General features: G+C 42.4%; 2 protein-coding genes across 3 annotated transcripts in view; one reads left to right on the forward strand and one right to left on the reverse strand.

The window, feature by feature from the left end:
* Window positions 1-9,450, reverse strand: part of LOC132391564 (protein ZGRF1-like) — a 93,889-nt gene extending 84,439 nt beyond the window's left edge. The window contains exons 1-4 of the mRNA XM_059964922.1: window positions 9,210-9,450; window positions 7,483-7,625; window positions 4,853-4,941; window positions 151-231 (exon numbers count right to left, since the gene is read on the reverse strand). Coding sequence (XP_059820905.1) covers window positions 151-231; window positions 4,853-4,873 — 102 coding nt within the window. The 5' untranslated portion in view covers window positions 4,874-4,941; window positions 7,483-7,625; window positions 9,210-9,450. The remainder of the gene's footprint in view (window positions 1-150; window positions 232-4,852; window positions 4,942-7,482; window positions 7,626-9,209) is intronic.
* larp7 (La ribonucleoprotein 7, transcriptional regulator) overlaps window positions 9,429-27,535 on the forward strand; it is a 52,128-nt gene continuing 34,021 nt past the window's right edge. The window contains exons 1-4 of one of the 2 annotated variants that reach the window (XM_059964923.1): window positions 9,429-9,535; window positions 20,683-20,908; window positions 20,990-21,090; window positions 27,208-27,291. In XM_059964923.1, the coding sequence (XP_059820906.1) occupies window positions 20,707-20,908; window positions 20,990-21,090; window positions 27,208-27,291 (387 nt within the window). In that variant the 5' untranslated portion in view covers window positions 9,429-9,535; window positions 20,683-20,706. Of the gene's footprint in view, window positions 9,536-9,922; window positions 10,072-20,682; window positions 20,909-20,989; window positions 21,091-27,207; window positions 27,292-27,535 lie in introns of those variants that run through there. The other variant, XM_059964924.1, reaches the window with a different exon arrangement.

A 27,535-nucleotide genomic window follows, 5' to 3' on the forward strand; every position in this document is an offset into this window, starting at 1 on the left:
AGCAAAATCTTTGTTGTCCAGTGTTAGTTAATTGTATGTTATCTTATATCATGTAAAAAAAGCATTACCCCATATATTATGAAATTAAACTATATTTTAATTGAAAATCTTACAGAAGTACTCCATTATTTCACTACTTGAAAATCAAACCTTATTCCCAGAAGAACTGGTCTTTAAAACACCATCATGCCATTTCTTTGTTTTTTGTTTTTTCTGAATAGTGTATAACACCTGAAATTGAAAAACATAGCAAGGATTAAGTGTTCAAATAACTTACATTCTGTCAGGAAATGTAGGGGAGACTTGACCCAAAAGCAGAGCAGCGGAGATGATTTAGCAGTAAGATATTTTACTAATCAACTGCAAAATAACAACTAGCGGGAGAGTTTAAAAAGTGAGCAGATTAATGGAGCGGGCGACGGAATAGTGGGAGACAGAGTAGGAAGGCTTTGGCTCAAGAGGCTGAGGACAAGCAGAGGCGGAGGACGAGCTTGCTTCCAGTGAAGTAAGGCTGGGTAAGCTCCTTTAATTAATCTAATTAGCTTAGAAGAAGGAAATGGAGGCAGCAGTTAGGGCAGTCGGGTGCTCCGTTTGCAGTATGTGGGAAGTTAAGGTGAGCACAATTGTTCCTGATGACTACACCTGTAAAAGGTGCATCCAGCTGCAGCTCCTGACAAACCGAGTTAGGGAACTGGAGATGGAGCGAGATGAATTTCGGAACATTTGGGAGGCAGAGTCAGAAATAAATAGGAATTACAGAGAGATAGTCACCCCTAAGAGTCAAGAGGCAGGTAGCTGGGTGACTGTCAGGAGGGAAGGGAATAGACAGAATGAGCAGAGCACCCCTATAGCCGTTCCCATCAATAATAACTATACCATTTTGGATACTGTTGGTGGGGACAACCTACCAGGGACAAGTTGCAATGGTTGCATCTCTGACACCGAGAATGGACCCTTAGCTCAGAAGGGAAGGAGAGCAAAGAGGAGAGCAGTAGTGATAGGGGATCGATAGTTAGGGGGACAGATAAGAGGTTCTGTGGAAGAGATCGAGAATCCCGGATGGTCCGCTGCCTCTCTGGTGCCAGGGTCCGTGATATCTCAGATCGAGTTCTCAATATTCTCAAGAGGGAGGGTGAGCAGCCAGAAGTCGTGGTCCATGTCGGGACCAATGATGTGGATAGGAAGAAGGAGGAGGTCCTGCGAAGAGAATTTTGGGAGTTAGGTGCAAAGTTGAAGGACAGGACCGCCAGGGTTGCAACCTCAGGATTGCTACCCATGCCACATGCTAGTAAGGCTAGAAATAGGAAGATAATGCAGCTAAATACGTGGCTCAGGCATTGGTGCAGGAGGGAGGGCTTCATGTTTCTGGACAATTGGGCCTTCTACCAGGGAAGGTGGGACCTGTTCCAATGGGACGGGTTGCACCTGAACTGGAGGGGGACTAACATCCTTGCGGGAAGGTTTGCTAGTGCTGCTCCGGGGGGTTAAACTAGATTTGCGGGGGAGGGGAACCAGAGTGTTAGAGCAGATGGTCAGGTGGAGGAGGATATAGGTCATGCGAGAGCTGCAAGTATAGTGCATGGAGTAAAGCCAGATCTAACATATAAAGAGGCTTTGAGGAAAGAGAAACAGAATAAAGGGTGTAAAGGTAGTAAGGAAGAAGGGCTAAAGTGTGTGTACTTCAAAGCAAGAAGCATCAGGAACAAAGGTGATGAACTGAGAACTTGGATACATACATGGAATCATGATGTAGTGGCCATTACAGAGACTTGGCTGTCACCAGGGCAGGAATGGATTCTCAATACTCCTGGATGCTTTAAAAGGGATAGAGGGGGGAAAGGGGAGGAGGGGTAGCATTACTGGTCAGGGATACTATTACAGCTACAGAAAGGGGGGTAATGTGGCAGGATCCTCTTTTGAGTCAGTATGGGTAGAACTCAGGAACAGGAAGGAAGCAGTTACTCTATTGGGAGTATTTAATAGGCTCCCGGGTAGCAGCAGAGATACCAAGGAGCAGATTGGGAGGCAGATTTTGGAAAGGTGCAAAAATAAGAGGGTTGTTATCATGGGTGAATTTAACTTCCCTAATATTGACTGGCACCTGATTAGTTCCAATGATTTAGATGGGGCAGAGTATGTTGACAGGCCGACTAAGAGAATGCCATACTAGATATAGTATTAGGTAATAAGTCGAGTCAGGTCACAGATCTCTCAATGGGTGAGCATCTGGGGGACAGTGACCACCGCTCCCTGGCCTTTAACATTATCATGGAAAATGATAGAATCAAAGAGGACAGGAAAATTTTTAATTGGGGAAGGGCAAATTATGAGGCTATAAGGCTAGAACGTGCAGGTGTGAATTCGGATGATGTTTTTGCAGGGAATTGGACTTATGGACATGTGGTCGATGTTTAGGGATCCCTTGCAGGATGTTAGGGATAAATTTGACCCGGTGAGGTGGATAAAGAATGGTAGTGTGAAGGAACCATGGGTGACAAGTGAGGTGGAGAATTTAGTCAGATGGAAGAAGGCAGCATACATGAGGTTTAGGAAGCAAGGATCAGATGAGTCTATTGAGGAATATAGGGTAGCAAGAACGGAGCTTAAGAAGGGGCTGAGGAGAGTGAGGGGGCATGAGAAGGCCTTGGCAAGTAGGGTAAAGGAAAACCATAAGGGATTCTTCAATTATGTGAAGAACAAAAGGTTGACAGGAGTGAAGATAGGACCAATTAGAGATAAAGGTGGGAAGATGTGCCTGGGGGCTGTGGAAGTGAGCGAGGTCCTCAATGAATACTTCTCTTCAGTATTCACCAATGAGAGGGAACTTGATGACAGTGAGGACAATATGAGTGATGTTGATGTTCTGGAGCATGCTGATAGTAAGGCAGAAGAGATGTTGGAGTTGTTAAAATACATTAGGACGTACAAGTCTCTGGGGCCTGACGGGATATTCCCCAGGCTGCTCCACGAGGCGAGGGAAGAGATTGCTGAGCCTCTGGCTAGGATCTTTATGTCCTCGTTGTCCATGGGAATGGTACTGGAGGATGGGAGGAAGGCGAATGATGACCAATTGTTCAAAAAAGGTAGTAGGGATATTCCAGGTAATTATAGATCTGTGGTGTGAAAGCTGTTGGAAAAGATTCTTCGAGATCGGACCTATGGGCACTTAGAGAATCGTGGTCTGATCAGGGACTGTCAGCATGGCTTTGTGAAGGGCAGATCGTGTCTAACAACATTGATAAAGAGTTCTGTGAGGAGATGACCAGGCATATAGAAGAGGGTAGTGCAGGAGATGTGATCTACATGGATTTTAGTAAGGCGTCTGATAAGGTTCCACACGATAGGCTTATTCAGAAAGTCAGAAGGCATGAGATCCAGGGAAGTTTGGCCAGGTGGATTCAGAATTGTCTTGCCTGCAGAAAGAAGAGGGTGATGGTGGAGGGAGTACATTCGGATTGGAGGGTTGTGACTAGTGGTGTCCCTCAAGGATTGGTTCTGGGACCTCTACTTTTCATGATTGTTTATTAACGACCTGGATGTGGGGGTAGAACAGTGGGTTAGCAAGTTTGCAGTTGACACAAAGGTTGGTGGTGTTGTGGATAGTGTAGAGGATTGTCAAAGATTGCAGAGAGACATTGATAGTGGGCTATCAATGAAAGTGGGCTGAGAAGTGGCAGATGGAGTTCAAGCCAGAGAAATGTGAGGTGGTATACCTTTGAAGGACAAACTCCAAGGCAGAGTATAAAGTAAATGGCAGGATACTTGGTAGTGTGGAGGAGCAGAGGGATCTGGGGGTACATGTCCATAGATCCCTGAAAGTTGCCTCACAGGTAGATAGGGTGGTTAAGAAAGCTTATGGAATGCTAGCTTTCATAAATCGAGGGATAGAGTTTAAGAGTTGTGGGATAACGATGCAGCTCTATAAAACTGGTTAGGCCACACTTGGAGTACTGTGTCCAATTCTGGTCGCCTCACTATAGGAAGGATGTGGAAGCATTGGAAAGGGTACAGAGGAGATTTACCAGGATGTTGCCTGGTTTAGAGAGTGTGTATTATGATCAGAGATTAAGGGAGCGAGGGCTTTTCTCTCTGGAGAGAAGGTGGATGAGAGGAGACACAATAAAGGTTTACAAGATATTAAGAGGAATAGATAGAGTGGACAGACAGCACCTCTTCCCCAGGGCACCATTGCTCAATACAAGAGGACATGGCTTTTAAGGTAAGGGGTGGGAAGTTCAAGGAGGATATTAGAGTAAGGTTTTTTACTCAGAGAGTGGTTGGTGCATGGAATACACTGCCTGAGTCAGTGGTGGAGGGAGATACACTAGTGAAACTTAAGAGATTACTAGAGAGGTATATGGAGGAATTTAAGGTGGAGGGTTATATGGGAGGCAGGGTTTAAGGGTCAGCACAGCATTGTAGGCCGAAGGGCCTGTACTTGCTGTATTGTTCTATGTCTTAAGCTATGAGGGGTCACAAAACAAGAGAGAATGAATACTTAATACAACAAGGGAACAAGGTAACTGAAGGCTAAGTGCAACTGGTTTAATCTGGCTGGTTTGATGGGTGAACAAAAAACTTCAGACGAGAGCTGGGTTTAAATAGGCTGCAGGTAATGAGTTGGAAACGAGTAGCAGGTTACTCCTGTTAGCTGGGTGGAGACTGAGAGGTGCCTGCCTATGCAGGCCTAACACTGCACTTCAGTCAAACAACAAGTTTTTAATTAAGGTTTCTCAAACTAAAATTTATATTTGGAAGTTTGAGGCAATAACAAGGGATAAACTTAACAAAAATAATTATCAAAACTTCCACATATCAAAGGAAGAAATGATGAAAAATTTGGCTTACTCACAATAAACTCACAGCAAGACATCTTCTTTCCCACTTTTCAAATTCCAAGTCACTTGAGCAAGCCTAATCCATAATTGAACAGTGTCAGCTCTAGGTAGAAGAATATAGTATTTATAGACATACCAATTTCATTGAATGGTGTAAAATGTTTAGTGTACTGACACCGAGAGATTAACCTTTTGAGCTGGATTATCTAATGCAGTGATCAGCTTTTCTTACTTGGAGATGGGGATCTGATGATAAAGCCCAGTTGCTTCACATCAATGCAGCATGTATTGAGAATAGTACTGAGATCACCTTAGACCCTGGTACTCAGTGTAATCTCTTGACTGTTGGAATCAAGGGAATACAATGTTTTTGTTTAAATGAGAAAAGGCAGAAAGAAGTGGAATTAGATCTGAGAACCAATCATTGATGATCCCAAGCTTTCATGGGACTAGGAAAGGAACTTGGCCACATGCTCAGAAGGAATATCCACACAAGAACAGTATTGAGTAGGTCTCATTAACAAGAGTATCTCAGAAACAGGAAAAAGATACAAGTTCTACGCTTGGGGGGAAATTTGATTAAGTTTGCTAGACAAGGAGGAGGACAGACTGTGATGAAGACAACTGACTTTATACTGTTAATATTGACACACATTAGTCCATGATCTCTTCATCTTTATAAAATAATATCCCACCTTCAGTGTCCTTTTCCTCTCTACTGTCTGACCTGCAGCAGAATGGTTCTGAATCAGAAGGCTGTAGGTTTCAGTTCCCGTCCAGAAATTTAAACAAAAAAAAACTGGCCTGAGGCTTTAGTGAAGTATTTATAGGTAATATTTCAATTTCTGAGGTACAATCTTACAGATTAGACATTAGAATGAAGCCTGGTCTTAGCAGATGAATCTTATGGCACTACTTTAAAAAGTGCAGTAAAGTTACTCTTAGTGTCTTGTGGAATATTTAACCACTTAATACCACAAAAAGGATTTGTTCATCACAATGGTGATGGCAGCAGCAAGTCTGTATAAATGTATTACCCTGTTTCCTGTGACATTTCCAAAGGTACCTCATCAGCATGTAATGCTTTAGCATAACCAAGATTGTGGATGACCCTACATAGATGCAAGTGTTTCTGCTTGAAGTCCTGATAAAGCTATCCCCTCCTATACTTGTGCCCATTCTTCTCACTATTCATTGTCTGACTCTCTCTAACTAGGCTCCCAGGTTTTCACTCCAGCCAAACTTGCCGCTAGCAAAAGCATTGACAATATCCTGTGTAACTGTCATATCACTTATTGGAGTCTTTAACGAAGGTGGACCGCACATAAGCCTCTTTCCAATAATTTTCACTATTGCCCACACAAATAGTCTACTCTTATCTAAGCAGTCATGGCCTGAGCTGCAATGATCTCTGTTCCTCCATCAATGTCATTAGCTCTGAATTCCCAGGATTTATTTTGCTGTTCGTTTTTCATGCACATGTACTTTTGCCTGAGGATACATCAGATTCCACATGTAGTCTGATGACACCCTTCTCTACCTCACACTATCAACAATGATCACTTTTTTGATACCCACTCATTCATTATAGATGAACTTTAATTTTGTTTAACTATAACTATCATTCTCAGTCTGTCACAAACCATTTCCTCAGCTAATACCAATTTCATCCCTCTTCTTGGCAATCAACTAAGGCTGTACAAACTATAAGAAATATAGCACTTTTTTTGACTAAGAGCTGAGCCATAAAGATAAACAACACAGAAACAATTCCTTCAGCCCAGTTCATTCATACTGATCAAGGTGTTTTCCTGAGCCAGTCCCATATAGCTGGCCCGTATCCCTCTAAACTTTTCCTTTCTATTAACCTGTTCAAATGTCTTAAAGTTCATATTAAGCCCACACATACTACTTCCTCTGGCTATTTGTTCCATGTATTTACTCAACTATATATGATTTTCTCTAAAACCTTAAGTTTTGCACTGTCTTCAGGCTCCATCATGACTGAAGACATCAATTGCAGAAATGTCATGTCATTGTTACCACCAGTATAACTATTGCAATGAAAAATTTGGCTAACTTCTCATCCTACTCTCTGAAAATGTGATAATCTAAACATTACTGCCTAGATGTCTTGCTCTGCAGCATTATCAGCCATTATCTCTACATTCATGAACCTCAATGAGTTTAAAATGGCTATCCTAGTTTTCAGATTCTCCCATAACATTGTCCATTCTAACTTTAAATCTCTTCCAGCCTAAAACCCCCTGACACACTTGAACCAATATAATTCTATCCAATGGCTTTAAAATGTTACACTACTGTCAACCACCAGAGCCCAAAAAGCTGGAACTTTCAATCTCAAATGTTGTGGATGAAAAACTCCTCTTAAACTTCAGTAACCTGAACAACCCTTTTTCCATCTACCGTAATGCCTCCTGAAATGATCCAGTTAAATTTAGCTTGATTGTGTTTCATCCTTACGTCCTTAATTTCACTATCTTACTTAAATCAAGATGTCAAGAACAGCAAGAAGTTAAAAAATATTTTGAAACAGGATCAACAGCTGCAGGGATGCCTGCACATTGGCACATCTGGTAGAGCCTCTGGCTCACAGCTCCAGTGACCCAGGTGTAATCCTAACCTCAGGTGCTACGTATGGAGTTGCATCATATCCCCGTCGACATTTTGTTTCCTCTGGATATTCTGGTTTTCTCACACATGCGTGAGTTGGCAGGTAAATTGGTTTCTGTAGATTGCCCCTTGTGTGCAGCCAAGCAGTATGACCTAGGAGGGGAACATGGGGAAAATAAAAATGAGTTTCAAGTAAGATTGGTGTAACTGAGTGTTTGACGGTCAGCGTCGGCCAAGGGGAATGGTTTTACGGATTTAAAGTCCATTATCATTTTGGTCTTGTTTTAAATTAATTAACATTTCTTACAAATCAGTTCAATTTGTAGCTTAAAGTAGTCAGCAATATGACAATGTACATCTGTATATAATTAGTCTGTCACCTACCACTGCCCCATTAAAAGAACTTGGACTTGTATGTTCCAGCACAGTGGTGACAAACTTTTTTGAGTGTATGTACCCAAATAGGCAATAATCTTCTTTTAAAAATTCTCACACGTCATGATAATTTTGAGCAGAGATTATCATTGATTACTGAATTAGTAACAATAACTGTGGACTTTTTTTTAAAAAGTAAAAGGATGAGTCCTGTTGCTTATTTATGTGCATTCATTGTTTTACTATAAACAAAAACATTACATAGACATTGAAAAAAATGAAGCATTATAGAAAACCTGTTCAAACTTTTTAATATTAATCTTTGAAAAAGACAATTGAAAAACTGCATTTCTAAAGAGTATTGTTATTGTACCTCATTGGTGGCACAGCAGTATAGTGGCTAGTGCAATGCTTTACAGTACCAGCAACCCAGGTTCAATTCCGACTGCTGCCAGTAAGGAGTTTGTATGTTCTCCCTGTGACTGTGTGGGTTTCCTCTGGGTGCTCTGGTTAGGGTTAAATTGGGGAGGGGGCATTACTGGACAGTGTGGCTTAAAGGGCCAACTCCGCACCCTATGTCAATAAATAAATATAGGATAAGGAATATGGATGTGAAATTATAAGTTTTGGTGCATATTCATAAAAGATCAAGGAAAGGTAAGTAAATACTTTGCTCTTAGTGAGACCATTTGTTACACTAACAAGAAGAAATATTTTATATCAGGCTTGTATTTGGTTATTTTTAGAGCAATGCATGAAGCATTCATTTTGTCAGTAAACCTACTCCTATAATTACACTAGACCAAGTTCATCTACCATGACTCACGTGAATACATACAGTATTTACCATTATTATCACTGAATATCTTTGCACTGCCTGTAATCAAACAATCTCAAAGTTGTATAATGTATATTCTTTGATAATAAACACACTTTGAATCCTTGAATATCTAGTGTTCATTACAAACAACAGAAAAAAAAACTTGCTGTTTCATTTGGCAGTGAAGATAATCATTTTTATTAGATGTGGGGTTTAAAGAATTGAGGGACGATACTGCAAGACGTACCCAACAATATTCTTTTCAGGTGCTATTGTCATCACTAAAGACTCTCACCACCCAGGGCATTCTCTCTTCTTGTTACCACCGTCAGAGGGCACAAGGGCTGAAGACCCCGACTCAGCGATTCAGTAGCACCTCTTCCCCTCCACCATCAGATTTGTGCTTGGTCCATGGAAATTACTTCTTTATTCCTTTATTTTGCACTATATATTTATTCTTTCAATTTAAAATAATATCGTTTTAGCACGGTAATATCGGAAAACAAAGTTTACGTCATATAATCAGTGATAATAAAGCTGACTTTGATCAGTCAATCCCAAACTTCAAACGCCCAACCAGTTGCCTCTCCAACCAAAAGCGCCATCACTTCACCTACTGTCGGCTGATGCCCCGAGCTGCCCTCACCCGAACCAACTTGCCGTCCTCGTCGACGCTCGTCTCCGCCGCCGGTGCAGTTTGACTCAATCCGGCCAAGGCTCCACAGCCACAGCCTCAGCCTCCGGCCAGTGAGAGGGGACGACAACAAGAAGCCCTGGAGGACCAGAAACACCTCGAATATTCCCGCCCGCCGTGACGGCATCAAACCGCGACGCCGCTGGTCAGTCAGCGTCGCAGGACGAGAACAAGGTATCTTGTGTTTCTTTGGCATGATATTTATTTCAACTAATGCAACTTGTTTATTATGATCAACTGTGTTTATTGTATACGATCTTTTATATTTATTTATTTCGTGTATTGAGTGTACTGCATTTGTGTGTCAATAGTACGTTTCATATCTTATTCATACTCTGCTGCATTTGTTTTTTTATGCAATTTGTGTAATGTGTTTCAATTTCGACTTCTAGGTCTTGTGTTGAGGTATAATACGGTTCTTATCGTATTTACTTTGTTTGATGCACTGTGTAACCTATTTTCATTGACTGCCTTGATGCATTTAAAGTACCGTTTTCTGATTTTGGCTGCACCGGTGTTCCACATTCGATATGTTTACTCGGGGTTGGTGAGGCGTGGAATTTGGGGCAGACAGGAAGAACGCGGGTTCTTTAATACGGCGGTGGCGCGCGTTATCGGTTTGCCTTCTGTGTAGTCCCGTCATCTGCGAGAGGACTGAACACCGAGTTGTGAGCCCAGCAGAATATCACCCTGCACTTTGGGGATTGAAAGTGGGTGAACAATTTCAGATTCTGTTTACTTGTGAGGTTCTGTGTACACTTGAAAATACATTAACCGAGCTCATGGTTCTTACGGTCAAACCAGATGTTTATTTTTTGTAGTGTTTGGCACTTAAACTTCTAATGTAGATTTTTAATGTAATGTCAATCTTACGACTCGTTCATCTGTAGATTTTAATTATCAAGTGAAAACGGTTAAGTGCTGTTCCTTCGAAGGAAGGTGGGCAAGGGTGTATGAATTCCAAACGGAAGCTGGGAAATAATATATACAGTATTAAGTCTTTATTCATACAGCTAACCTTTAGGGGAGTGTGTGTGAGTCTGTATCTGTGTTTTGGAGGATCCAAGAGAATCTCACTCTCCTGACATGCTTTATGCTGCAGCACAATAGTAACTAACTATAGTAATTGCTATAACCACCTACTTAACTTTAAAATTTTGAATATATTCGGGTAAATTTACAGAATTACATATTTACAATGATTACACATCCCAACTAACAGAAGGCCTTTGAGTATTCAATGCTGGTGTCTGTTCTAAAAGCCTATGAGTAAAAACTGCGGACACCAAAAATGTATCCCTTTAGTGTTAGGGAGGACAGCCCCATGATTATACAACTAACAGGTTAAGAGACAAAATAGATCTCTCCCAAAATGTGCATTAAGTGGCAGGGTACACCTTTAACAATGTGATAATAACAGGAACTTCATCTATTGTCTTTCCTTATGCAGTTTCAATCAAAATAATTGGTTTCTCTAGCCTGTTTTATTTTCCGGAGATTGGGCCTCATTCTAGTTAGTCCATAATTATGCTCTTCATAAACTTCATTGAGTCATAAACAAGCTCTTTGGTGGTCCTCCTCCTCCTCCTCCTCCTCCTCCTCTCTCCCTCCTCTTCCCCCTCTCCCCTCTTCTCCCCCCACCCCACATCATTCTGCACCTGGACCATAGCCCTCCATACCTCTCCCAACCATGTTCTTATGGAGCTTGCTTGCACAGACCCTTCATAATTTTGTAGGCCTCTGTCAAATCTCCCCTCTTTCTCCTACATTTCAGGAATTCTAATCTGTTTAGCCTTTCTCTATAGCTCAGGTCCTCAAGTCCCAACGAAATTCCTGTAAAATTTCTCCATACTCCGCCAATCATGTTGATATCTTTCCTGTAGGCGGGTGACCAGAACTGCACACAGTACCACAAATTAGGCTTCACCAACATTTTGAGCAATTTCAACATAAGGCCAATGTATCAAAAGCTCTCTTTATGACCCTATCTACCTGCGATCTCTCTTCCAAGGAATTATGGATCGATATTCCCAGATTCTTCTGTTCTACCGCACTCCTCTGTGACCTAGTTTTTCCCATCAAAGTTCAATACCCCACACTTGTCTGCATTAATGTTCTTCTGCCATTTTTCAAGCTAGTCCAGATCATTTGCAAGCTTTGAATGAACCGAGAGTGCGGAGGGGACTTTGAAGGATGCTGTCTGGATTGGAGAGCATACTTTATGAGAACAGGTTGGGTGAACTTGGTCTTTTCTCCTTTGTTACGTATCCCGTAACTGGATAACTTACCAGCAAAGATAGAGAGGTCCGTTGAAGTCTGATGTCACTATTTTCAAACGTTTTTATTTATAAAGGGGCACAAAAGTAAGGTTAATACAAACATTCAGATAATGCACGTCATCAATACTCAATTTAAAGCGCGGGTATAGTAATGTTCATCATTAAGAAGTAATCTCGACTGTTGTCTAGGGGATAATATATTGTCTGTTGGAAATATAAAAGTCACTCAGAAGTCTGCAGACTTTAGCCTTTCGGGGAAACGCTGGGTTTCACGTGTTTTAGAAGGATCAGTGAAAAACGGAAAAACTTGCCCGGGGCTTTATGAAGCCACTCCGTTAAATCAGGGGAGCGTTGTTTTCCCCGTTGTTAGTTCGAAGTCCTTCTCGGTATTATCAGCCACCCGCTCCCCAGGCAAAGGAGTTAGGAGCACATGTGGCGTTGAGTGGCTTCCAGCCACGGGAGCACTGAGCGAGGGTGTCCTTCTGGTGCGTTGCTGGGGTACTGCCTCCTGCAGTCCCCTTTTATCTTTACTTGCAGAGTTGTAGATGTCCACCAAAGTAGGGTGATGCAATCTCCACCCCCACATTGCCCGAGGGTGTCCATATCCATGGTAGCTGTCATGTAGCAGGGACATGCACGGCACACAGGTGCCTCTAAGAACAATGGCCAAAACCGTTGCATTGTCTCTCATTTCCGAGACCCGAATTAATAGCGTTAATGGCCCTGGTGAGACCACACCTGGAATATTGTGTACAGTTTTGGTCTCCAGGTTTGAGGAAGGACATTCTGGCAATTGAAGAAGTGCAGCGTAGATTCACTAGGTTGATTCCTGGGAAGGCAGGGCTGTCTTACGCAGAGAGATTGGGCTTGTACACACTGGAATTGAGGAGATTGAGAGGGGATCTGATTGAAACGTTTAAGATAATTAAAGGATTTGATAGGATTGAGGCAGGAAATATGTTCCAGATGTTGGAGAGTCCAGTACCGGAGGGCATGGATTGAGAATAAGAGGTCAGTTATTTAAAACAGAGTTGAGGAAGAACTTCTTCTCCCAGAGAGTTGTGGAGGTGTGGAATGCACTGCCTGGGAAGATGGTGGAGGCCAATTCTCTGGATGCTTTCAAGAAGGAACTAGATAGATATCTGATGGATAGGGGAATCGAGGGATATGGGGACAAGGCAGGGACTGGGTATTGATAGTGAATGATCAGCCATGATCTCAGAATGGCGGTGCAGACTTGAGGGGCCGAATGGTCTACTTCTGCACCTATTGTCTATCTTGCGATTCTCCGGAAGGAGGGGGCTGCTCCCGCTCCTTCGGCCCCTCAGAGCTGTGGTACATTTATAACATCTTAGAACGACAGAGGATAAGAGGTGACCTAATAGAGGTATGTAAGATGATGGGAGGCATTGATCGTGTGGATAGCCAGAGGCTTTTTCCCAGGGCTGAAATGACTAACATGAAGGGGCAGAGTTTTAAGGTGCTTGGAAGTGGGTACAGAGGGGTTTTCAGGGGTACATTTTTCACACAGGGAATGCTGGGTGTGTGGAATCTACTGCCGGATGGTGGAGGTGGATACAATAGGGTCTTTTAAGAGACTCGTATATAGGTACATGGAGCTTAGAAAAATAGAGGGCTATGCGGTAGGGAAATTCTAGGCAGTTTCTAGAGTAAGTTACATGGTTGGTACAGCTTTGATAGCCGAAGGCCTGTAATGTGCTGTAAATTTCTATGTTTCTAAAAACGATTGGTTAGACATGACCTACCACACGCATAGGTCTGTTGACTATCCCAATCAGTCACTGTTTATCGAAATATTTATGTATCTGGTCCCTTTGAGAAAAATTCCAATAACTTACCCACTACTTGCATATTTTCCAGCTTATTCTTAGACCTTTCTTACAACAGTGGAACAACATTAGCTATCCTCTGGTGCCTCATGAGGCCAAGGACATTTTAAATACCTCTTCTAGAGCCCCTGCAATTTCTGCACTAGCCTCCCACAAGGTCTGAGTGGACACCTTGTTAGGCCCTGGGAATTTATCCACCCTAATTTGCCTCAAGACAGCAAACACCTTCTCCTTTGAAATCTATACAGGGTCTATGTCCTCATGGCTCCTCTACCTTACTTCTGTAAACTGTGTCCATCTCCCGAAGGAATGCAGATGCAAAAAAATACTTATGAGATCTATACTATCTCTTTTGGCTCCTTGCATAGACGACCATGATGATCTTCAAGAGGACCAATTTTGTCCTTTGCTGTCCTTTTGCTCTTAAAATATCTGTAGAAGGCTGGTGTGTGAGGAGTTGAAGGATGTGAGGGAAGAGAAGTGGGTGCAGTTGCTATTACATGGGAGAAGTTGCTCAAAAAGCTGAAAGACCTAAAGGTACATAAGTCACCTGGACCAGATGAACTGCACCCTAGGGTGCTGAAAGAGGTAGTGATAGAGATTCTGGCAGTATTAATAATGATCTTTCAACAATCACTGCACTCTGGCATGGTTCCAGAGGATTGGAAAATTGCAAATGTCATTCCACTCTAAAGAAAGGAGGAAGGCACAAGAAAGGAAATTATAGACCAGTTAACCCGAACTCAGTGGTTGGCAAGGTGAGGGTATGGAGTACTTGGTGACACAGGACAAGATAGGACAAAAATGAGCATGGTTTCCTTAAGGGAAAGTCTTGCCCGTAAACCTGTTGGAATTCTTTGAGGAGATTTCAAGTAGGACAGATAAAGGGGATGCAGTGGGTGCTGTATATTTGGATATTTGGTGTTGAGGAAGGCAAATGCAATGTTAGCATTCATTTCAAGAGGTCTAGAATATAAGAGCAGGGATGTGATGCTGAGGCTTTATAAGGCACTGGTGAGGTCTCACCTTGAGAACAGTGAACAGTTTTGGGCTCCTCATCTGAGAAAAGATATGCAGGTATTAGAATGGGTACAGAGGGTCACAAGGATGGTTCTGGGAATGAAAGCATTATCACATGAGGAACACTTGATGGCTCTGAGCCAGTACTCACTGGAATTTCCGAGGATGGGGGTGGGGGGAGCCTTTGGAAACCTTTCAAATGTCGAAAGGCCTATACAGTGTAGATGTGGTAAGGATGTTTCCCATAGTAGGAGAGTGTACAATGTCCTGGGTATGTTACTCAAAATGGCCTCTTTGGTTTGTTACAAGTAGGAATGTTTCTTTGTTGGATAAGTGTTTCTCTAGCCGTTGTTTCACTTTAGAATGGCTGATATGGTAATTGTATTCATTTGTTAATCAATGGGGAATGTCATTGTGTCTTGTGATGCTGGGAACTTGGGGGAGGGGTTTTCGCGGGTTTTTTGGGGGAGGCCAAGGAAGACACTGAAGAAGGTGGACGTATGCTGGTCTGCTCGTAAGACCACTGGGGTGGTCCCAGGTGCGACGGCCGGATGGGTCGATTGGTTCGTTGATTGAGCTCCAACGAGTGCACTAAACAGACTGAACTTTGATAAGTGGCGCCTTTTGTTTTTTTCCTTGTGTATATATATTGTATTGCTTACTACTCTTTTTAATTTTAGTAAACTCTTTAAAGTGTATTTCATAACGGTATTTGTTGTGGATTTGATACTGTTGGCGGGCTCGAGGCGTAAACTCGATTCTCACAGCACCTGCGTGTACGGGAGGTGGGTTGGAGAGTGGCTGGATCCCCTTTTTCCCCTAGACATATACCAGCCTGTTGGGTAAGGGTTACAAGAGTCTAGGATGAGGGGGTACAGCCTCAGGATAGTGTCTGTCCATTTAAAACAGATGTGGAGAACATTCCTTAGTCAGAGGTCAGTGAATTTGTGGAATTTTTTAGCACAGGCAGCTGTGGAGGCCAGGTCATTGGGTGTATTTAAGACAGATTAATAGGTTCTTGATTGGCCATTGCATCAAAGGTTACGGGGAGAAGTTTGTGGAGTGGGGCTGAGGAGGGAGGAGAAAAAGGATCAGCCATGGTGGAGCAGATTCAATGGGCCAAGTAACCTAATTCTGTACCTGTCTTATGGTCTAAAAGTCTGAAGCCCTCACTTCTGCACCATCTCCTTAGCCACATGTTAAATTGTATTATCTTGCTATTCCTGGCCTCAGTAGCACATGGCGTGAGTAGCTATCTTGAGATCACAATCCCAGAGGCCCTGTCCTTTAACTTAGCCTTAGCAGCTAAATCCTGGCGCTCACTTTGCAGGACCTTGTCGCCCTTCCTGCCTATGTCATTGGTACTGATGTAGACCACGACTGGCTGCTCTCTCTCCCAAAATGATCCCCACCGCGAATAAGGATAATTTATTGCTAAAACTAATAAATGTCAGTCAATGGCAGTAACCAAATTAAGACATCTTTATGTGTGTGACCAGACAAATGCCCTTTTTTGTTGTTGTTTGAAGGTTCTCTTTGAATATCTCTCCTTGCGTTATCTGACCTAATCCCATTTGTGATTTCAACTTCCTGCTCTTTTCATTCCATTCCAGGTTTATTGCTGATCAATAACTTTCTCTTCAGGCCTCTGTGTAGATTATGGTTCTTAGTTACGGTGTCCCTCTTTCAAAGCTACTATCATCTTCCCTTTTCTTGTAAAATACATAATACATCCCTGTCTCCAATCTAGCTTTCTTCTTGGGAGCCTAACTTGGTAGCCTTATAAATCTGTTTGTTATGTTCGCCAAACTTGGCGATTAGCTTGCTGATGTTACAGCACCTGTCGAGGTGATGTGCTCAGTGTGTTGCTGTTGGTGTTTCTCTCTGGGAGAGTGCTCACATTTATATAGGCATTATATAATAGCTCTAATTATACTTGTGTGGGGTATAAGTACTTCATGGTGAATGGCATGATCTAATTCCTTCCCAAAATCCTTCTACCAATTTTTCATCTCTTAAAGTGCTCCTTAAGCCCATTTCATAGACCAACCCAGAGCTTCCCCAGCTCTGGGATGCTGCCCCTCAGTCAGCCACATTTCATTTACCATAATTGCTTTGTATGTTTGAATTGCACACCCACCCATCAGCAGAAGACAGAGAGACCAGATTGTCCCATGCTGTTTACTGTAATTTTGTGTCCTACTGCTTTAATGGCCTGTCTTGATCTCAACTGTTGTCTAGCAACAACACTCATCCTTGAATAGTGCTACCATCTTATCTTTAGAGGTGAAGTGAGCAAGAATGTGAAAGCAAGGGAGACAAAGAAAAGGCAGATGAACTTAGTGGGTACTTTGCATCTGTCTTCACTGTGGAAGACACTAGCAATGTGCCAGAGGTCTGTGGGTGTCAGGGAGCAGGAGAGAGTGATGTTACTATTGTAAAGGGAAAAAGTGCTAGGCAAACTCTAAAGATCTTAAGGTGGATAGGTCTCCTGAACCAGATGGATTACATCCCAGAATCCTGAGAGAGATTGCTGAAGAGATAATGGATGCATTGGTCATGATCTTTCAAGAATCACTTGACTCTGGCATGGTCCTGGAGGACTGGAAGAATGCAAGTGTCACTCCACCCTTTAAGAAGGGAGGAAGGCAAAAGAGAGAAAATTATAGGCCAGTTAGTCTAACCTCAGTAGTTGAGAAAGTATTAGAGTTTATTACTAAGGATGAGCTTCAAGGTACATGGAGACTAATGATAAAATAAGTCACAGTCAGCATGGTTTCTATAAAGGGAAGTCATGCATGACTAATCTGTTAGAGTTCTTCAAGGAAGTACCAAGCAGGGTGGACAAAGGAGAGGCAGTGGATGTCACTTACTTGGATTTTCAGGAGGCGTTTGATAAGGTGCTACACATGAGGCTGCTTAGCAAGATAGGATCCTGTGGTGTTAAAGGACAGATACTGGCATGAATAGCAGAATGGCTGACAGGCAGGAGTCAGTGATTGGGAATAAAAGGGGCCTTTTCTGGTTGGCTGCCAGTGACTACTGGTGTTCCTCAGTGGGGCCGCTACTTTTCACATTGTCAGTGATTTAGTAATGGAATTGATGGTTTTGTGGCAAAGCTTGCGGATGATGCAAAGATAGATGGAGTGATAGGTAGTGCTGAGGAAGTAATGAATTTGCAGCAGGACTTAGACAAATTGGAAGAATGGTCAAAAAATGGCAAATGGAATACAGTGTTGGGAAATCCACGATAATGCATTTTGGTAGAAGGAACTGTAGTACAGACTATCACCTAAATTGGGAGAAGGTTCAAACATCAGAGGTGCAGAGGGACTTAATAGACTCCCAGAAGGTTAATTTATAGGTTAAGTCTGTGGTAAAAAAAAAGGCAAAAGCAATGTTAGCATTTATTTCAAGGGGAATAGAATATAAAAACGAGATAATACTGAACTTTTATAAGACACTAGTCAGGCTGCACAGAGTATTTTCAACAGTTTCGAGCCCCATATCTCAAAAAGGCTGTGTTGTCGTCATTGGAGAGAGTTCAGAGGAGATTCACGAGGATGATTCCGGGAATGAAGCGGTTAACATATAAGAACCATTTGGCAGCTTTGGGCCTGTACTCAGTGGAACTTAGGAGAATGCGGTGGGGGGGAGTGGGGTTGAATTGAAACCTACCGAATGTTGAAAGGACTAGATAGGGTGGATGTGGAGAAGGTGCTTCCTATGGTGGGGGTATCCAGGATTAGAGGGCACAGCCTCAAAATTGAGGGGTGACCCTTTAGAACAGAAGTAAGGAGTAATTATTTTAGCCATAGAGTAACAAATCTAAGGAGGAAGTTGATCATTTCTTGATTGGTCATGGCATCAAAGGATATAGTGAGACGGCAGATGTATGGGGTTAAGTGAAATCCGGGATCAGCCATAATGGAATGACAGAGCCGACTCAATGGGCTGAATGGCCTAATTCTGCTGCTATGTCTTATGGCGAAGAGGTAGAGTGACTGTTAGGCATAATGGGAGATGGAGGGAGTGGAGAATTGTTTATCTGCTATTTTTGCAATGAAATGAGGTTGAGGATTAAGAGAGGGGAGGAGAGAAAAAGGAGGATTCAAAAGTTAAGGCCAATCTTTTTCCTCTTTTGAGCAGCAAGAGTCTCTGAGGGGAATGTCCCTACACTGTTTCCTCCTAATTGACAGAAAACATATGTCCTCCTTCTGACAGGCTGGGGTCCATGCAAGAATTCTCTATGGAGGGGCTCTGAATATAAGCAAACTTTTCTGAGTACATCCTCAGTGGTAGCATTAATCATTAATATCAGTGTCAGAATTGAAAATCTACTCAGTTTAAATAAATAGCTCATCCATGCCTTTTCAAAGGTCAAATTTAATGTCAGAGAAATGTATACAATATACATCCTGAAAGCTTTTTCGATAACATCCAACCTAAACTCGTAACATAAAAATATCCCATGAAAAGGTTAGGTGATGGCAGTTAATAATTGGCCTCACCCTCGGGAGAGAATAAGCTGGAGAGTGAGAGAAGTGTAAGTTGGAGTTAGTTGGGGAATGAGAGTTGAAAAGGGGGAAAGGTGAATGAAAGAGGGAGGGGGATTAAAGGAGCAAGAGCATGCCTTTTAGTGCATGGAGGGCATAGATGGAATACTGAGGGAGTAGGTTCAGGATATAGTTGTATGAGGGAAGGGGCTGCTGATGAAATGTGGAGCTATGCAGCCATTTGTTCTTGGATCCCCTAGATTTAGAGTTCCAGATACTATGGACTGCATTTGGTTTGAAATTATATTTTCTGTATGTACTGTTTCTACATGTATTTGCAGTCAGAAAAATCAATTAAGCAAGTCTCAGAAGTTACTTTTTAAGAGTCTGTTTTGTAGGACATGTTTCTTCTTTTTCCATAGAACAGGAGGTTTGGCTGAGTTGCTCAAATGTATTTATTTATTGACATGCTGTGCAGAACAGTCCCTTCTCGACCTTCGAGCGGTGCTACCCAGCAGTCCCCTGGTTTAACCATAGCCGAATTAAGGGACAATTTATAGCAACCAAGTGGCCTACCACCGATATGTCTTTGGAGAAACCTGAGGCACCCAGACGAACCCCATGCGGTCACAGGGAAGAACGTACAAACTCCTCCTACAGACAGCGATGGGAATTGAATCTGGATCGCAGGTGTTCTAAGTGTTGTGCTGCCCTGCTTACGAAGGCACAGAAATGCTGGTAGACTAGAGGAGATAGATTCAAATAAAAAGTTATGGGAACCAAAATGCTTTGTTTGTGATCTACAATGTAACTTCCTGATAGTGGAGGTAGTTTAAACAGTTATATTAAAACTGGAAATCATATATACTAATTTTTTTGAAAACTGCTTTACCAGTGTCACTGAAAAACAGTTCACAGACATTACCCTTTTTCCCAAAAGCCTTTTGATTCCATTATTATTGAAGCTTCACAAAAAAGGTCATATAACAAATTATGTATTTATTTTTATACATGCTGCGTGGGCATCTCTGCAAGTTCTTGTTTTGAACTACCCTTCAGAATATGGTGGTGAGCTGTACCTTGTTGTGTATGCTCACTGTGCTGTTATGTAGAACTTGGCCCCTAATGATGCATGCACAGTAATACATTTTCAGAATAATCTGACACGTAGTGGAACTTGCGGGTCTATCTATTATTCCTCCTGACCTTTGCTACTGCTTCTCAGGCCTGCTCTGTATCAGCATAATCTGATATGATGCCAAGGTGAAGGAGATCAACTTTTATTTGTCAGTGAATTGCATTGCTTGCGTGGGACACTGAACAGTCTGAGGATTGGTTGCATGCAAGTATTGCCATGCTTCCGTTGCCAGCGAAGTGTGTTCATAACTCATTAACCCTAAATAAATCTTTACAATGTGGGAGGAAACCCACATGGCCATAGAGAGAATGTATAGGCTTCTTACAAACAGCTGCAGGAATCAAGCTCTGATTGGTGATCGCTGGCACTGTAAAGCGATTGTGCTAACAAGTTTTCAGTTGGAGATGTGCTAACTGATCTTGGCTGCGTTCCTCTAACTTTAAAAATACTGCTGCTCTTAAAGGCTGCCTCTGTGCTGCTGGCTTGTGTCTCAAACGTTTTTCCCTGATATTAATGAAAGTATTTTCTTCATGAATAGCTTATTGCCTGGCTGCAGTGAACTATGGGAGAGACTGAGAAAGTGGCAAGTGACCCAGCACACACAGAATCCAATATCCAGAAAAAAGAAAAGGAGAAAAAGAAAAGGTCACGAGTTAACAAGGTGCTTGCTGAGATTAAAAAGCAGGTTGAATTTTGGTTTGGTGATGTAAACCTCCACAAAGATCGTTTCCTTCAGGAACAGATTCAAAAATCCAGAGATGGATGTGAGTAATGGCTCAAGATATTAAAACAATGAGTTAAAATCTAATGACTTGCATCTTAATTGCTATTTTTCTCATCCCTAGATGTTGACATATCTGTGCTGACAGTGTTCAACAAAATGAAAAAGTTAACCACTGACGTAAAACTAATAGCAAGAGCATTAAGAAATTCAGATGTTATTGAGGTGAGCAAGAATAAATCTTTTTCCAATTGTTGTGAATGAACATACACATCTGTACACAGGCTATGCTTTTACATTACTAGCTTTTGCATTTACAAGTCATTTTTAAGTTCTCAGTTTTTGGTTAAATTGGCTGGGAGAGGTGATAGCGGCTAAAATTATTAAATTTTGAAACAAAGTTTTTTAAGTGCTAAAGAGCTGACAATACCATATACCCTAAGGACAGCTGTCATCTTCCTCTTGTGCAAGGCACTTCCCCAGCTCAACTGATCCTTTCACTTAGCATTAGATTGGAGTTTTTTGGAACTAAACTGAGAGAAAATCAAGTTACTTGGACTAATGGAAAAGCAGCAGTTTGATTGAGGACCAAGATGGATTGTTACATTGAATGGCTGCTTTTAGGTACAGGGACAAGTACATCAGAGTTCTCCAAAGTTCCGCACCAGAACCATAGCTGTTTTTGATGCATGCAGTTCAAAGAATGATGCCAAATTTTACCTCAAATGATTGGGGAAAAGCTTAGAACCATAGAACATTACAGCACAGAAACAGGCCTTTTGGACCTTCTTGGCTGTGCCAAACCATTTTTCTGCCTAGTCCAACTGACCTGCACCTGGGCCAGATCCCTCCAAACCCCTCTCATCCATATACCTGTCCAAGTTTTTCTTAAATGTCAAAAGTGAGCCTGCATTCACCACTTCATCTGGCAGCTCGTTCCACACTCCCACCACTCTCTACGTGAAGAAGCACCCCCCCAATGTTCCCTTTAAACTTTTCCCCCTTCACCCTTAACCCATGACCTCTGGTTTTCTTCTCCCCTGGCCTCAGTGGAAAAAGCCTGCTTGCATACACCTCTATCAAATCACCCCTCATTCTCCTACGCTCCAGGGAATAAAGTCCTAGCCTATTCAACCTTTCTCTGTAACTCAGTTTCTCAAGTCCCGGCAACATACTTGTAAACCTTCTCTGCACTCTTTCAGCCTTATTAACATCCTTCCTGTAATTAGGTGACCAAAACTGCACACGATACTCCAAATTCAGTCTCACCATTACATTCCAACTCTTATACTCAATACTTCGATTTATAAAGGCCAATGTACCAAATGCTCTCTTTACAACCCTATCTACTTGTGACACCACTTTTAGGGAATTATGTATCTGTACTCCCAGATCCCTCTGTTCTACTGCACCCCTCAGTGTCCTACCATTTACCTTGTATGTTCTACCTTGGTTCGACCTTCCAAAGTGCAATACCTCACACTTGTCCGCATTAAACTCCATCTGCCATTTTTCAGCCCATTCCTCCAAGTGGTCCAACTCCCTCTGCAAGCTTTGAAAACCTTCCTCACTGTCCACTACACCTCCAATCTTTGCATCATCTGCAAATTTGCTGATCCAATTTGCCGCATTATCATCCAGATCATTGATATAGATGACAAATAACAATGGACCCAGCACTGATGCCTGTGGCACACCGTTAGTCACAGGTCTCCACTCAGAGTAGCAATCCTCCACTACCACTCTCTGGCTTCTTCCATTGAGCCAATGTCTAATCCAATTTACTACCTCTCCATGTATACCTAGCGACTGAATCTTCCTAACTAACCTCCCATGTGGGACCTTGTCAAAGGCCTTGATGAAGTCCATGTATACAACATCCACTGCCTTCCCTTCATCCACTTTCCTGGTAACTTCCTCGAAAAACTCTTAATAGATTGGTTAAATATGACCTACCATGCACAAAGCCATGCTGACTGTTTCTAATAAGTCCCTGTCTATCCAAATACTTGTGGATCCTATCTCTTTGTATTCCTTCCACTAATTTACCTACTACCGATGTCAAACTTACCGGCCTATAATTTCCCGGCTTACTTTTTGAGCCTTTTTTAAACAACGGAACTACATGAGCTATCCTCCAATCCTCCAGCACCTGACCTGTGGACATCGACATTTTAAATATTTCTGCCAGTGCCCCTGCAATTTCAACACTAGTCTCCTTTAAGGTCCAAGAGAATATCCTGTCAGGTCCTGGGGATTTATCTACTCTGATTTGCCTCAAGACAGCAAGCACCTCCTCCTCTTTAATCTGTACAAATTCCATGACCAACCTACTTGTTTGCCTTGTTTCCATAGACTCCATTCTAGTTTCCTTAGTAAATACAGATGCAAAAAAAACATTTAACATTTCTCCCATTTCTTTTGGTCCCATACATAGCTGACCACTTTGATCTTCGAGAGGACCAATCCTTTTGCTCTTAACATATCCGTAGAAGCTCTTAGGATTATCCTTCACCCTGACTGCCAAAACAACCTCATGTCTTCTTTTAGTCCTCCTGATTTCTTTCTTAAGTATTTTCTTATTCTTTTTATACTCAAGTATCTTATTTCCTCCCTGTTGCAAATACACGTTATACATCTCTCCTTCTTTATCAGAGTTCCAATATCCCTCAAGAAACAAGGTTCCTTATTCTTATACATTTTGCCTTTAACCCTGACAGGAACATACAAACTCTGCGCTCTCAAAATTTCTCCTTTGAAGGCCTCCCACTTACCAATCACATCTTTGCCAGAGAACAACCTGTCCCAATTAACGCTTTTTAAGATCCTTTCTCATTTCTTCAAATTTGGCCTTTTTCCAGTTTAGAACTTCAACCTGAGGAACAGAACTCTCTTTATCCATGATCAAGTTGAAACTAATGACATTATGATCACTGGAACCAAAGTGTTCCCCTATACACACTTCCATCACCTGTCCTAACTCATTTCCTAATAGGAGATCTAATATTGCATCCTCCCTAGTTGGTACATCTATATATTGATTTAGAAAACTTTCCTGAACACATTTCACAAACTCTAACCTATCTAGACCTGTAACAGTATGGGAGTCCCAATCAATGTGTGGAAAATTAAAATCCCCTACAATCATAACTTTCTGTCTCCTGCAATTGTCTGTTATCTCTCTGCAGATTAGCTCTTCCAATTCTCGCTGACTATTGGGTGGTCAATAATACAATTCTATTAATGTGGTCATACCTTTCTTGTTTCTCAGCTCCACCCATATAGCCTCGGTAGACAAGCCTTCTAATCTGTCCTGCGGAAGCACTGCTGTAATATTTTCCCTGACTAGCAAAGCAACCCCCACCCCCCTTCATCCCTCTGCCTCTATCACATCTGAAACATCGGAACCCTGGAACATTGAGCTGCCAGTCCTGCCCCTCCTGTAGCCAAGTTTCAGTAATGGCTATGATGTTATAATTCCATGCGTCAATCCAGGCCCTCAGCTCATCTGCCTTTCCCACAATACTCCTTGAAATATACACACCTCAGATGATTATTACCGCCGCATACAACCTTGCTATTTGTGTCTTTGCATGAACTAACATTTATTTTTACCCCTGTTCCACTATCTACTCTGGCACTCTGCTGCAAATCTAGTTTAAACCCTCCCCAATAACACTAGCAAACCTCCCTGCAAGTATATTGGTCCCCTTGTAGTTCAGGTGTAACTCGTCTCTCTTGTACAGGTCCCACCTGCCCCAGAAGAGGTCCCAATGATCTAGAAATCTGAAACCCTGCCCCCTACACCAGTTTCTCAGCCATGTGTTCATCTGCCAGAGCATCCTTCTCTTACCCTCACTGGCACGTGGCACAGGCAGCAATCTGGAGATTACTACCCTCAAGGTCCTGTTTTTCAACTTCCTACCAAGCTCTCTGTATTCACTCTTCAGGACCTCCCGACTCTTTCTAACCTGTCATTCATACCGATGTATACCACAGCATCTGGCTGATCTCCCTCCCACTTCAGAATGCTGTGTATGCGATCAGACATCCCTGACCCTGGCACCCAGGAGGCCACAAACCATCCGGGAGTCTCTGCCACGACCACAGAATCTCCTGTCTGTACCCCTGACTATGGCGTCCCCTATCACTACCGCTCTGCTCTTCTTCCTCCCTCCCTTCTGCACTGCAGAACCAGACTCAGTGCCATAGATCCAGCTGCTGCAGCTTGTCCCAGATAAGCCATTCCCCCCCCCCCAACAGTATCGAAATCAGTATACCTATTTTGGAGGGGACTGGCCACAGGGGAACCCTGCACTACTTGCCCTTTCCACTTCCCTCACCTGACGGTAACCCAATTACCTGTGCCCTGTTCCTTAGGTGTAATTACCTCCCGGAAGCTACTACCAATGAAATGCTCAGTCTCCCGAATGATCTGGAAGTTATCCATCTCCTGCTCCAGTTCCCCAATGCGGTCTGTTAGCTGCAGCTGGATGCACTTCTTGCAGGCATCGCTGTCCGAGACACCGGAGGTCTCCCCGACTTCCCAGATCCTGCAAGAGGAGCATTCCAACATCCTGCCTGGCATATTCTTTTAGTCTGAACAAAAAAAAGAAAACAGAAGCTTACTGGAACCTACCCTCGCCTCAGCCTGATTTAGCCATTCCGACTCAGTCCACTGCAACTATGGCCACTGTATATGGCAGTCTTTCTTTTAAACCTTTGTCGCACTACATCACGTGCCTGCGCAGTCTAGCCTCTTTTCCATGAGCTGTTAAAGAAAAACTACCTTCCCTCTGCAATGCTTCCACTCTCAGCCTCTTGCTTCGATTAGGACTATTGAAAGTTTCTCTCCCTTTTAAACCTTGGCATGCTCTTTTGCCCAATCAGTTAAAAGAAAAACGACCTTCCCTCCGCGATGCTTCAGTCTTCCACTCTCAGCCTCTTGCTTTGACCGAAAAGCTTGATGGAAGAAACCAGCATGCCCTGAAAGCCAAGGTCAGAATAAAGGGGGACTTTGCTGGTTGCTGCTAGTGACTAATGGTGTTCAGCATGTTTCAGTCTTGGGTCTGCTATTTTTTTACATGATGTTAATAGCCAAATTTGGATAATGCCAAGGTAGCTGAAGGATAGAAGGTGCAAAGAGACACGTCAGTGCAGAATTCTCGAGGTTAACTTGGCAGGTGGTGGTAAAGGCATCTGCAATGAGAGGACCAGTATGAAAAAGCAAGGATGTAATGCTGATTTTTGTTCCCCAACACTGATGAAACCATATTAGGAGGACTTTGCCCCCCTAAGAAACTGTGCCCAATATTAAGATGTGAAGATGATGGGAGTGGAATTGAGTGCCAGTGTGTATTTATAAGAGTTTGGTGATTCAATGGACAAATGCTGTAATTCTGGATGTCTTATGCCACAAGTTCATGGGTCCTCTGTACTTGAATTTTAAAATCATTTTAAAACACCATAGATGCAACTAGAAATCTTTGACAGAACAGCTAACAGCTGTGGTTAAGAGAAACTATAACAGGCAGGAATGAAAGCAAGACATTTCAGAACACGATGCTGTTTACCTGGCCTGCTAGAGTTGCTTCAGCATTGGATTTCCAGCATCTGCAGATTTCATTGTTTGCAAATGCAGCCAATGAGTGTTCTTAAGACAAAGCTTTTTGAATGTCATTTTAATTGATCTTAATGTCCCATTTAAAAATCAATAAATCCTTGGATATGGTGTTGCAGATTGTGGTCTTTGTAAATTGTATTTATGTGTGCATTTTAAGACACTGGCAAGGCTTTGAATATGGAATTGTGTCAGCTACCTACAGATTTATCATTAAAAATTTACAAGGGACTACAAAGCAACACTACCAAATCTAGCTCATTTGATTGACTAAATGAAATAAGTACAGATAGTGGACAGCCTCAAGTGTGCTTTCAACAATTGTATTCTAAAAATCTGCATTTTCATTGAAGGTTCCACAATGTTTCTCCTGGCCATTTCTGGCATTCCCCCCAAGCTTGAAAGTTACTGAGCGACTCAGAATCCACTGGGTTAAGCTAGGATAGGGTAAATATTTGTTATCTCTTGGAGCACCTAGATCAGAAGTAGATACAAGTGTCTTAAATTGAAAACTGCAAGATGGTTGAGCAAATCTTTCTGCAGCAGCTGTCCTCACACAGCTGGTACGTAAACAAGTAAAGCAGTTTATCTAAAGTGGTAAAATAGTTGCCTTACCCACCCCTGCTATCTTCATGGAAGATGGTCACGGTTAAACAAGGGAGCTCTTGAAAAAGCCAAGTTCAAAGCAACGTAGCTAACAATGGCTTTAACTGTTTTTGCAGCTTAATGTAGAAGGAACAAAATTAAGGCGGCGCATGGCATTAGGAGTGCAGCCCCAAGACATTGATGACCGTACGGTTTATGTGGTATGTATGACCGCAGCCTTTGAATTGCACCATGACCTGCAAAATTGACTCAAAGCATAGCTAGCTTATTTACATCTGTATACCCAACATGTGAGAAAATGCAAAAGGTGAAACTTCTTTTGAAATTAAGGGGTTTTTTTAAGGGACGTTAGCCGACTCGTTATTTGCTTTTAGGAGTTGCTACCTAAGAATGTTACTCACGGCTGGATAGAGCGTGTAATCAATAAATGTGGGACGTTAGCCG

The sequence above is a fragment of the Hypanus sabinus genome, chromosome 3 (assembly GCF_030144855.1).
Source record: "Hypanus sabinus isolate sHypSab1 chromosome 3, sHypSab1.hap1, whole genome shotgun sequence".
Classification (NCBI taxonomy): domain Eukaryota; kingdom Metazoa; phylum Chordata; class Chondrichthyes; order Myliobatiformes; family Dasyatidae; genus Hypanus; species Hypanus sabinus.